This window comes from Perna viridis, chromosome 1, assembly GCF_037379345.1.
Source record: "Perna viridis isolate PV_CMFRI_1.1 ecotype Kerala chromosome 1, ASM3737934v1, whole genome shotgun sequence".
Lineage (NCBI taxonomy): Eukaryota > Metazoa > Mollusca > Bivalvia > Mytilida > Mytilidae > Perna > Perna viridis.
The window spans coordinates 8,045,026-8,056,546 of record NC_142445.1 but is presented as its reverse complement, the minus strand read 5'-3'; the positions used below and the strand labels follow the sequence as shown (position 1 = coordinate 8,056,546).

General features: G+C 31.5%; 2 protein-coding genes across 3 annotated transcripts; one reads left to right on the top strand and one right to left on the bottom strand.

The window, feature by feature from the left end:
• Nucleotides 1-987: 987 nt before the first annotated feature.
• LOC148627081 (uncharacterized) lies at nucleotides 988-7,591 on the top strand. 2 transcript variants are annotated; one of them, XM_088567014.1, is made up of 6 exons: nucleotides 988-1,081; nucleotides 1,505-1,565; nucleotides 2,155-2,303; nucleotides 2,670-2,916; nucleotides 3,656-3,726; nucleotides 5,064-7,591. In XM_088567014.1, exons 2-6 carry the CDS (start codon nucleotides 1,535-1,537, stop codon nucleotides 5,295-5,297), a joined length of 732 nt encoding a protein of 243 aa, XP_088423140.1. In that variant the 5' UTR covers nucleotides 988-1,081; nucleotides 1,505-1,534; the 3' UTR covers nucleotides 5,298-7,591. The 2 variants fall into 2 exon arrangements, with proteins under 2 accessions (XP_088423140.1, XP_088423130.1); XM_088567004.1 differs by lacking the exon at nucleotides 988-1,081 and having other exon boundaries at nucleotides 1,418-1,565.
• Nucleotides 6,021-11,424, bottom strand: LOC148627080 (small ribosomal subunit protein mS25-like). The gene is made up of 4 exons (XM_088567027.1): nucleotides 11,155-11,424; nucleotides 8,194-8,300; nucleotides 7,504-7,591; nucleotides 6,021-6,193 (listed from the first exon to the last, which is right to left on the bottom strand). Exons 1-4 carry the CDS (start codon nucleotides 11,289-11,291, stop codon nucleotides 6,022-6,024), a joined length of 504 nt encoding a protein of 167 aa, XP_088423153.1. The 5' UTR covers nucleotides 11,292-11,424; the 3' UTR covers nucleotide 6,021.
• Between the last annotated feature and the right edge of the window lie 97 nt (nucleotides 11,425-11,521).

The following is an 11,521-nucleotide window of genomic DNA, read 5'->3' as shown; positions in this document are numbered from 1 at the left end:
TGATGAAATGACAGCGTCTTGCCGCTGATTTTAAAATGGCGGCCAATTTGTTCACTAGAATTACTACACAGCGGGAAAATTAAAGTTGCTGTTTACTCAGTGTTAATAAAAGTGATGGATATATCATATTTTTTAAAATTAAAATATAATGAATGTATTCAATTTCTGATTAGATTATACGCTATAACCTAATTTGGGTCCGTTTACGCTTGGCGGATTATTCAGCGTAAACGGACCCAAATTAGGTTATAGCGTATAAACTAATCAGAAATTGAATACATTCATTAAATAATTTGTTTATCAATGTATTCGCTGGAGATACGTTCCCAAAATTTCATTGCTATTAATTTTGCTTTCTAAAGGGTGTGTATAAAGCTCAGTTATGCATTCAACATTTGTTGCTTTACTATGTATTGCTGAAATGTCTTTGATAAATAGCTGTAAGAGAGATAACTCTAAACCAGTAACTTCGGCCGTGTGGAGAACTCACGGTACCAGTATCGTATTGCATATCCCTGAGCGGGTGTACGTGTACGTCAAAACATGGATGCTATAAAAATATAGTGCATTTTCTTTTTGCCTCTCTACAAACTAATGTTTTGTCAAAAGACATGAACAATGACTTAAAAAATAGAGCAAACATCACACTGTAAGATGAAGAACTTTTTTAAAAGAAAATCTAACATAATATCATAAAAATGTTCCACTGAAAAGGTTGGTTTGGTGAGTGCAAAACGAAAGTGAAAGTAGGGAAAATGGCTATTTATAGTTCAAGACTACTTTTCTGTCCAATCTTCGCGGACTCACCCTATTTTCTTTGCGGGAAATTATTTTTTCACATGTCCTTAGAAATGCTACATAAGTGAAAGTTTTATTGAATCAATTTACATATTTTTTAAAAAATCCTAAAAATATGCACTTCACTATAGAAGTCTATGGGAAAATTAATACGATACTGAGACCTCACCCGAGGTTTGCCGATTGCCAGTAATGTCAAACATTTTAGGTGATTCCCCTTTCAAATCCAAGGCTATATTATGTCACTATAAATAACATCTATATTTATAACAAACAAATGTGGGTGAGTAAAAACATTGATGACTATAGACCTAAAATTACATCATTCACCGGGTATATGTTCCAAGCGATGATTTTAGAAATGACTAAGAAGAAAAAAAAACATCTGTAAAAGGAATTTCTATTTATGGAGATTCATGTGTTGGACTTGTCAATATAATGAAGTATAAACAAAGAAAATAAGTGCGTGCTTTCGTGTACAGCCAACACAGACTTGAAAAACATGCGTAGATGAACTAAGGATTGTAATATAAAGTCCCAATGAGTTGTACAATTTATTACACTGTACATGACCTATTGCTTATTTTTGGCTCTCTACATCATTAAATTTGATGTGAGTAATTGGTTTCTACATAATGTAGTATATAAATAACAAACTTTCTTAAGTTTGGTCAGCATTAAACATTTCTTTATATTTTTGGTACAGATAAAAATTTAATATGGTGTGGAAGAGTTTATGGCAGAGGGAGGGCGTAGTTTACCTGTAGGTATGTTACTGATATAAAAGTACGAACTATAATCCAGAAGGGAATATGTCCTGTATCATAATGGTACATGCATCTCTAGTACGCCAGCATTGGTAGCGGTTGTCTGGCAAGTTATTTTATTACTTGGTGTTGGAGTATGAAGGAACGGAATTCCAACCTCTTATGTTGTAGGAGGAAGATCTTTAGTATACTTTTTTTAAAAATAATAATACATATTTAGGCACAATAAGAAAAAGACCATAATGTGACAATCCACGCATAACCTTTCAGATATAAAACCCTCATTTAAAAGTTGAATTGTATTCCATCAAAAAAATGTTTGTAAACAGATAGAAATACAATGTACTAGTCTTCTTGATATTCTAAGCTTCAGCTCCATCTCTATTCTCTCTCATTGGAAAATAAAAAAAAAATTTCGTTAATCAAAATTAGAATATGGTAAGTAAATTTTGCCTGCCATAATTTGATGAGAAGTTTTGGCAAATTAGAATATAAAATTACAGGCAAGAATTATTTCCTGAAACTAACTTAAGTTAACTACAAACCCTTGATTTTGTAACTTTGATATAACTATTTCTGTGTTCCATAGGTGATTTGAACAGAACAGAAAGTTGGACAAACCTGCGCTCAAGGTATACAAATTTAAATTACTGGAGAAGAGGTCTAATAGAAATTCTCAAAGATTATGAATTTGATGAAGCTGAAGGAAAAAAGTGTCTGAATTTTATATTGTCCACTGTAAGTGTGCTTAAATTATTGATAGCGAAAAGTACATTAGTTGATAAATAAAAAATATTGCCACCAATCTATCTTTAATGTAAAAAATCATTTCGGGGAAAAAGCCCTAACTGAAAGGGAAATCACTCAGTTTGACAGAATCAATCCAATTTCTAAGCCTTTCTTGTTACACGAAGGCACTCGGTGGAAAGGAAAATAACTCAGTAATGACAACATCCACATCTTCTGTTTAATAATGCAATATTAAATAAAAATAGTTAAGATCACACTACTGTTAATGAGTGTGACAGATAATTAAGACAATCATATTTTTTGAAACATAACTTCCTAAAGAATATCATGACAAAATGTTTTTGTCTATTTCAGCTTAGATTTGCAATTTTAACAGCTAAAGAGACAGGACCAGGAGGTTCTGTTAAAATTTTAAACAACTTAGCCCCAAGTCATCTGAATCTCGTTAGTTGGAGGAGAATTCTTGTAGGATTAAACTTAGTTCTAGAAGAACCTGATACAAACTTTAGTATTGAACTTATTGGTGTATCATTACCCACAAGTGGTAAAATAAAAATAGAAATATACGAAGAATTTACCAAATTATTGGTGCTACTCAAAGGTAATACTGTATAAACTTACCAAAATGCTTGAAAAGTAATTCATTGTTAATAAAGAGCTGCGCTTTAAGCGCATGATACGCCTGTTACTCTTTTAACTTGTCCTTATTCTTTTAATGAATTTATATGATCAACTAGAAATACTGTGAGCCCTGTCAAATACCCTCCCCCCAAAAAAATGAATAAAAAATGCACAAAAAAATTGGCACTATCAAGGCTACCTCTAGTTTAACTAAGTTTGTTGTTCAAAACACACTTTTCTGACAATATTACCAACTACCTTTTTAATTTATTAGTCGATCATCATAACAAATGGTCTGTTTTAAACAATTTTTCAACAAATAAAATTTCCTTGGACGTTTACGGTTTTATTTAAAGAGTAAAACTTAATAACACAGAAACAACAAATCTTATATTTATAAAAATCGAAAGGGAGCTAATGTCAATAGATATGAACAATTCACCAAAGTTTCATAAAGTTGGTGAAATTGTTTTTGAATTATTGTCCGAAAACTTGAAAATTCCCCTTTTTTTTTAGAAAGAAAATTCATAATACAGCAATGAAAGATCTGAAGTTTATAAAATTTGAAAGGGAGCTTACGTCAATAGATATGAACAATTCACCAAAGTTTCATAAATGTTGATGAAAGGGTTTTTGAGTTCTCCAAAGTGTTGGCGATGGACGAACAGACTTTTAAATATAAAGAAAAATTATAGAAAGGCATATTTCTTTTATTTTAGAGTGCAATTGGCATGTTTTACAGACTATAATAGACATGCCAGAAGGATATCCATCTGCATTGTTAGATATAGTAAGTAATTAGTATGTTACCATGGTTTGAGTATAAAATTAATTTAAATGCTAAAAAATCAAACAAACAAAACAAAACAAAGACTATTGAAGTTTATTATTATATAGACAACAGTAAATTATTGAATGCTACCTGTGTAATAAATTTTGATAATTCTCATATGAAATGAGTTCTGTAACTCCATCCTTGGAGCTAACACTTTTTATTGTGATGTTAACTTTATTTGATGACTTGGAGTAGCAATCCGCCCATCATAAAAATTAAAACTCGTTTGAATAATAATGAATTATATAGAAATCTATATTATAAATAGGATAATCAATTGGTTACTTGTGATCATATTTTAATTATTAATAGAAAAAGGAACAGATATGGTGAAATGCAACAAATACACCATTGTATAACCTTCATAAAAGTAGTAAATACTGACAGAGATCACCAAAATTCATTAAATGTAAACACACCTTCCAGTAAGCTCTGCAAGGCATTAATAACATAAGTAATAAAATCCATGGTAACAGAATGATGATACTTCTTCAAAATAAACTAGAAAGATAAATAACGACACGAAGACACATTAATGACCAACACTGTCAAACACTATTGACATTGGTGAAATCATCAATTTCTAACCAAGTATCATTCTGCAAGTGCAGCAGACAAGTTGGAATAGTGGACAAACAATCGAAATCAACAAAAGGCAATAAAAAATCACCATTAAACATGTCTCATTCATCAATTATTTGTTGAAAATTTTGAATTTGATCTTGTTCATGATATCACAAAGCAATAAATCTTGCAATAAAAATCAACACCAGGCCAAAAATTTTACTTAAAAATTTTAAAAAGAATAAAATGAAATTCTTGGTGAATGTATTAACAGGATAGTATGACATTTCCAAATTGTAAAAAAAATTAGTTCAATAGAAAAATGTAAACATTTAGTATAGATGGATCTGTGTAAAAACATTTGTGTAATTTCAATATAGAAAACATTTAAGAGCATTTTATTTATTTAAGTATAAACTAAAAGTCAAAATAAAGAAGTGTTTAGAAAAAGTCAAGCCACATAGATACAAGAGCAGTCATATCACTTTTTCCAATTAATCCATTTTAATCGAAAACAGACAGATAATCATTCAAAGTTTTCCTATGAACACATTCTTTAACACCAGTACAATGGTTATGTATGCAAAAACCAATTTATTGAAGTGAACCTTTCCAAACCAAGATAAGATTTGTGGATTAATAAGACATGGCAAAATTACACTTGTTCGTTTGGTAATAGTTTACATTTTTTTTTTACATGGAGTAACATTTACACTATTGCTTTTCAGCTTGTATATTGTATAGAATATGATGTTGCAGAAAAATCCAAACAGAATAACACGAGACTTTTATATGAACAAGATATTTTTACAATGAGACAATTAGGATTTTATCGAGCAAACCCATCAGAACCAGTAACCTGGTACAGACCGGAAAGCTCCATTCATCTGACTTTTATATCTATACTATATGGTTTATATGGGTCTAGAATTATAGACCCTCAACCAGGTTTTCATAGCTAACCACATATGGTTGATGCACATTCAAGTTCATTATAGTGACTTCATGTATGCATTGGATGCTGTATTTCATGGATTCATTTTCTTTGTGTTCAAATCAAACTTGTTATAAATTCTTTGTGAAGAATATGACAGTAATCTTGGTTTTGTTGCTCTTAATAACAACCAGTACCAGTACATTACCTTGTTATTTTAATAATGTATTTTTTTATTTCATGCTTCTCATTGTTTTGCGTCCAATTCATCGTTATTAAGATAACATGGTCCTTCTATATAAAGTTAACCTGAATAACTTATATAAGGTAGACATTAGATGGCTGTTTATAACTATTTAGTCCTTATCAAAAATATATTAGCATCTTCACATCTGTACATTATATGAAGAACAATGCAAACAAACTCTTTGATGTTTAAAGCTCCCCCCAAAAAACCTCAGTTTTTTTAATAGGCTGTAGATTACTGTAAACAAATACCGCTATATTTTACTGAATACTCATGATTCTGTGAAACTACTATTTAATTTCATGTCCAACACTTTTTATTTTAAGGCAACTTATTTTCACATGTATTTTCTTGCTTGTAAAGTTAGCAAAAATAAATAGATGGTGAAAATAAGCCAGTTCACACTATTTGAGAAACAATGATTTAAAAGTCACCGAGGACAGAATAACCTTGACCTTACCTATGAGAAAAACAGTGCCTCAGGCTTATATATTAAGATAGAAATTTAATCTAAATCTTTATTCAATGAAACCTTTCCTCTCATCTCTGGTGGTAATAAAACAAAACTTGAACATGGACATTGTCCTGGTATTTGACATATACACTTTCTGTCATAACGTGGTCCAAAAAAGGCAGGATTCTTCATTTCTCTGATTTGTTCTTGTAGTAACTGACTCCTAAAACAAACAATATTAAAGTTTGTATTTGCCTTAAAAAATTAATGTCTCCCCAATTCCACTTTAAAGAGGTATAACTCTCACAAAATTCAGTGGATCATTAATTTCTAGTACAAATATAATATGCACAACTACATAACATGTCCGGACTACCTACGAAGTTTCACTGTTAGGTGCAGTAGTTTCCAAGAATCTGAACTTACAAATGTGTCACAGATGGACAGGGCAAAATTAATAATGAAAAGCAGGTAATTTTTGTGGGATGCAAATTTTGGTGTATTTAGCAGTCTGGTTAAAAGTGTCAAAATAACAAAGTATTATCTCATGGCTTAAGAACTTTGTGCACCACTTAACCCTCGCCAAAATTAGAAAGCACAAATTTAGTGTAAACCTTTTTGTCTCAAATTCCCAAATTTTACACCTTCCATATGGTTATAGCTCCCCATCAAAGTGGAGGGAGACATTATTCTTTATATTAACTAAGAATCATTGTAAAACAATTTACTTCGCTTTTTTTCATCGTTCACTAATTGTCAGATATCACCATAACCCTTTGCCTCCTATTAGATGATATACTATAAAACCAGGCTATGCTATGCTAATTTAGTTATTACAGGTTCCCCCAGTCATTTACACTTGACACAATTACTCAAAAATGCTGCCACCAATTTTTGTGAAACTTTGGTGAAGTTTTTCTTTCTATTGATGTGATTTTGATTTTTATTAATTTCCACTATTTGGTTTTTGAGTTACAGGATTTTATTAGTACAAAAATTGAGTGATTTTATGTTTCTGGACTAGAACTCAACAAACCTTGCAGCAATGTCAATGAAACTTTAGTGCATTGTTCATTTATATTGATGTAAGCTCCCTTTCAATTTTCATAAATTTCAGATTTTACGATTTAGAGTTATAGGTATTTATTTATGAATAGGGGAGATATTACAGTTTTTGGACTATAACTCAGAAGTAGTTGAACCCATTTGATGAAACTTATAGATTTCTGATTTTCTGTTTTTGAGGTTCTGGACTTTATTCACTAAAAAGGGGGACTTCCCATAATTGCACAATTACTTCATACCACTCAAGCAAGTTACATGAAACTTTGTTGATTTGTTTTCCTTTTTTTATAATCTCGATTCTTTTTGATTCAAATTAAGAACTGTATCAAACTTGAATTTTGTGTCCATATTTGCCCCATCTGTTCAGCTTTCAGCCTCTGCTGGCGTATCTAGCTGAGACAGGACAAGAAGAAGACCAATGATATTGTGTATTTTTAAGACAGACTTCTGTATGCAAATTGTACTTACTGTGATTTGCACACACTTTGTCTGATAAAATCATGAATTTCATCTTTAGTTTGAGAATCAACATCAATAAGAAGCTTTTTACCACTACCTGAAATGATATAAAACCTGATATATATAAGTATACAATAAGGTTAAGTTACTCTTATGATCCATGCTTTTCTAAACACAGAATTCACATAACACCTTCAATATATTATACAATAAGACTATGTTACACATTCTAGTGATTCACACTTTACAAAACACTATTAAAAGACAATATTATAGCAAATATGGAAATTAACATTTACTGTGAAAATACTCATATTCGTGGGTATCAGTTTTCTTGGTTTTGGGAAAAAGCACAAGTTCCTGGATTTTTGAATTTGTGGTTTTGATGATCCTGTCATACAATTTAAAGTAAATAATCTTTTTCATGGGAACCAAATTTTGTGGTTAACCTTATCCTCGAAATCCACGAAAACTGGTACCCCCATGAACAATATTACTTTCACAGTATGAAAAACGCAAATGTGGCATTGAAGTTGGGGTAGTAAGCTGAATATAGTGCAAAAGGGGATATTATCTTTTCTATTTGAAACTGCTCAATATATCAGCTGACTACAAATTTGTAGTATGCATATTATCAAAACTAACACATTACTTTGATCTAAGTTACAGTAAATGATATGTATATATAGGTAAACTTACTAAAAAAGAACTGGAAAAATGGTGATGGTGTCATGTTCTTAAAAGTAACAAACTGAGTATTAGGATTCTTGTACATCATCTGTGGAAGATGCCAGAACACAAAGTCTCTGCAACAAAATATATGTACATGTAAAACAAATGTACATACATGTAGCTTACACAATATTTTGGTCAAATTAATGTGCTTGTGTTGCAAAATATAATTCAAGAAAGGCAAAGCTCAAAATTTTACATATAAATTAAAGAAAGCATTGCCACAAATGTACATACACTTATTCTTGCTGTATATTTTTTGATACAACTGCAAATAATCTGGAGTTCAATTGTATATTGGTATGGTGCTGTTGTCATAGTTGTCTGTAGACACTTAGTTTTCATGCCATAACTTGAGTATTGATTGATCTTTATTAAATTTTATAACAAGTTTACAAACCACAAATGGGAGGTTGCTTATGAATTTTTTTTTTTTTTTTTTTTTTGGGGGGGGGGGGTCATAGTCCCAACTGTTTTAGATGTATCACCAAAAAGGGGCCTAAAAAAGCATTTCATAGAATTCAACTATATACATTATAACTCTAGTAAAAGCTTGGGAATGTCAATGATATTGTTCCACAATATTCTATACCACAATGGTCAGATTTTGGGGGTAGACTTAAACAAGAAATTACATGCTAGAAACATGCATTTTCCTGATGCCAAGACTTGACTATTATTTATTTTTTGTCCTATTTTGAAATTTATTTTCAATGGATACCTCACGAAAAGTTTTAAACCAGACTTCAGATACACATGTACCTCTTACAATTTTTGAGGTATAAGGTGTTAAAGGGGCCATGCCCCCAAAAAATCGACTTCTTACTTTTAGGACTGATTTTGAAAATTTTTCATTGAATTTCAAGTTTCATGCCATATTGTGTTCAAACCAATTGTTGTGTCCATAACTGTGAGTCCCTATGTTTAAAAATATCAAAAACTAATATGGTGTCCACATTTGCTCCAACTGTTGTACCAATGTGGTTGTATCATTCTGCACTCTGCAAAGCTTTTTATTGTTATTTACAAAATGCTTGCATTTAGCATGAAACTTGTGTTGGCAACTTAAGAAACCTAACTCTAACCTCTAATACAAAAATGATGAAACCTATATTGTGCAACATGATTTAATTTAAAAAATATTCTTCCACCACCTAGAATCTAACCTTAGACTGCTCAGTGACAAACTCGTACATTTTGAAGGTTAAAGAATTATTCTTTTTTTCAAGTCAATCAACTTGCTCTTCAAATCTACTACCTGCATGTGTACTTCAAAACAGGTAGGCTGCCCTGTGATACTTCATACTCCTCATGAGTCTTCTATACCATGAACGACTTTAACTCAACTACTTACCATACTAGATTAATTTCCATCCAAACCCCATCGGTTTATAATTAGTTGGGCCCCAAATGTAAAAAGATAGCACAAAATAATATCTTTGCCACCAAGGATCAAACCCTAGACTGCTCAGAAACACAAAAAAATATTCCTTTTTAGCTCACCTGGCCGAAACAGAAAACAAATATTCCTTTTTAGCTCACCTGGCCGAAGGACAGGTGAGCTTATGCCATCACTTGGCGACCGTCGTCATCGTCAACAAATGGTAAAAAATCTTCTCCTCTGAAACTACTAGACTGACAGGTTTTAAACTTGGCATGGTTGTTCCTTAGGGTGTTCTGCACAAAATGACCAAAAAAAAAGAAGAAAAAAACATGGCCGCTGTTACTAAAAATAGAACATAGGGGTCAGATGGCATTTTTTTGCAAATAACTCAAAAACCTTTGCCTATAGCAAATTTCTGGCATGGGTAATATTGTTCAGCATCATGAGATGTATCTAGGCCAAAACTTTCAAATGATTGGTCAACTGTTGTAGGAGTTACAGCCCCTGAAACAGTTTTTTTTGTATTTTCGCATGTGCAACTTTGAAAATCTTCTCAAAATCCATTGCACAAAATTCAATGAAAGTTGATAAATATGTTCCTAAGGGTATCTCACAAAAATTGAGAGTTGGGATTGTTGATTCATGAAAAACATGGCCGCCATTACTAAAAATAGAACATAGGGGTCAGATGGCAGATTTTTGCAAATAACTCAAAAACTGTTGCCTTTAACAAATTTCTGGCATAAGGTAAAATTGTTATGCATCATGAGAAGGACCTATGCCGAAATTTTCAAAACCATTCATTGACTAATGTATGAGTTATGACCCCTGAAACAGTTTTTTGTTGGTTTTTTTTCACATGTACAACTTTGGAAATCTTCTCAAAAACCATTTTCAAGATCATTGAATGAAAATAAGCATAATAGTTCTTTAGTGTATTGTGCTCAAAATGACTGTTGTGATTTTAATCCATGAATAGATATGGCTGCCTATACTAAAATGGAACTTAGGGGTCATAAGACATGTTTTTGAAAAAAAATCAAAAAATGTTGCCTTTAGCAAAATTCTGGTTCAGGTCATGAAAATGCTATGGAAAGCATTTCTTGCATTTGACAATTTAGTTGATTTTAACTTTGCCTGTCTCATTCCTCAAGTTTTTCAAATATGCAAATGGTTAACCAGGTGAGCGATTCAGGCTCTCTTGAGCCTCTAGTTATCTTGTTTTTTGTCAATTAACTTTAAGTGGTTACATTTTTAGGAGCAGGCAAAGTTTACTCTTAAAAGCACAGAAGTTCGTCTAAAAATTCATCATACTGACACATGAGAAACTTTTGTCCAAGCCAAACACTACATCAGGATACACTGAAGCTTTAGAAATATTAAAAATGCACATTAGAGAAAACCTGCTAAGTCAATAAAACACAACTGCACTACAGTACAGGTCAGTGACATTTGTTTCAAATAAGGCACAAAAAAAAAAAAAATTAATTTAGCCAAATAAATAAAATGACCTTCCATACAATCGAAATATTAAAAACAATTACAATACTCCTTTATTTGCTTTTTGACCAGTGTTGTAGTTCATGGTCATTATTTGGATTCCCTCCTTCAAATGTAATTGTCCATGCTCGAGGTACTGGAGAGTACGCCGTACCGGTGCTTTTCCTTTCATAAAAGGCATTTTACACAGAAAATGTCTTTTCACAGCATAAAATGAACAAAACTATTCACAAACACATATTTCTTTCACTCAAATGCAATTCACATTTTCTCCTTCAAAACCGGAAGTTTTGACGAACGATGGCAATTACCGCAAATAGTTAATTTTATGACATTTAGAAATGAACGCTTCAAATAATTTATTCTTAAATAACCCTTTATGTTAGTGAAAAAGGAAAAGAAAGTCTTTTG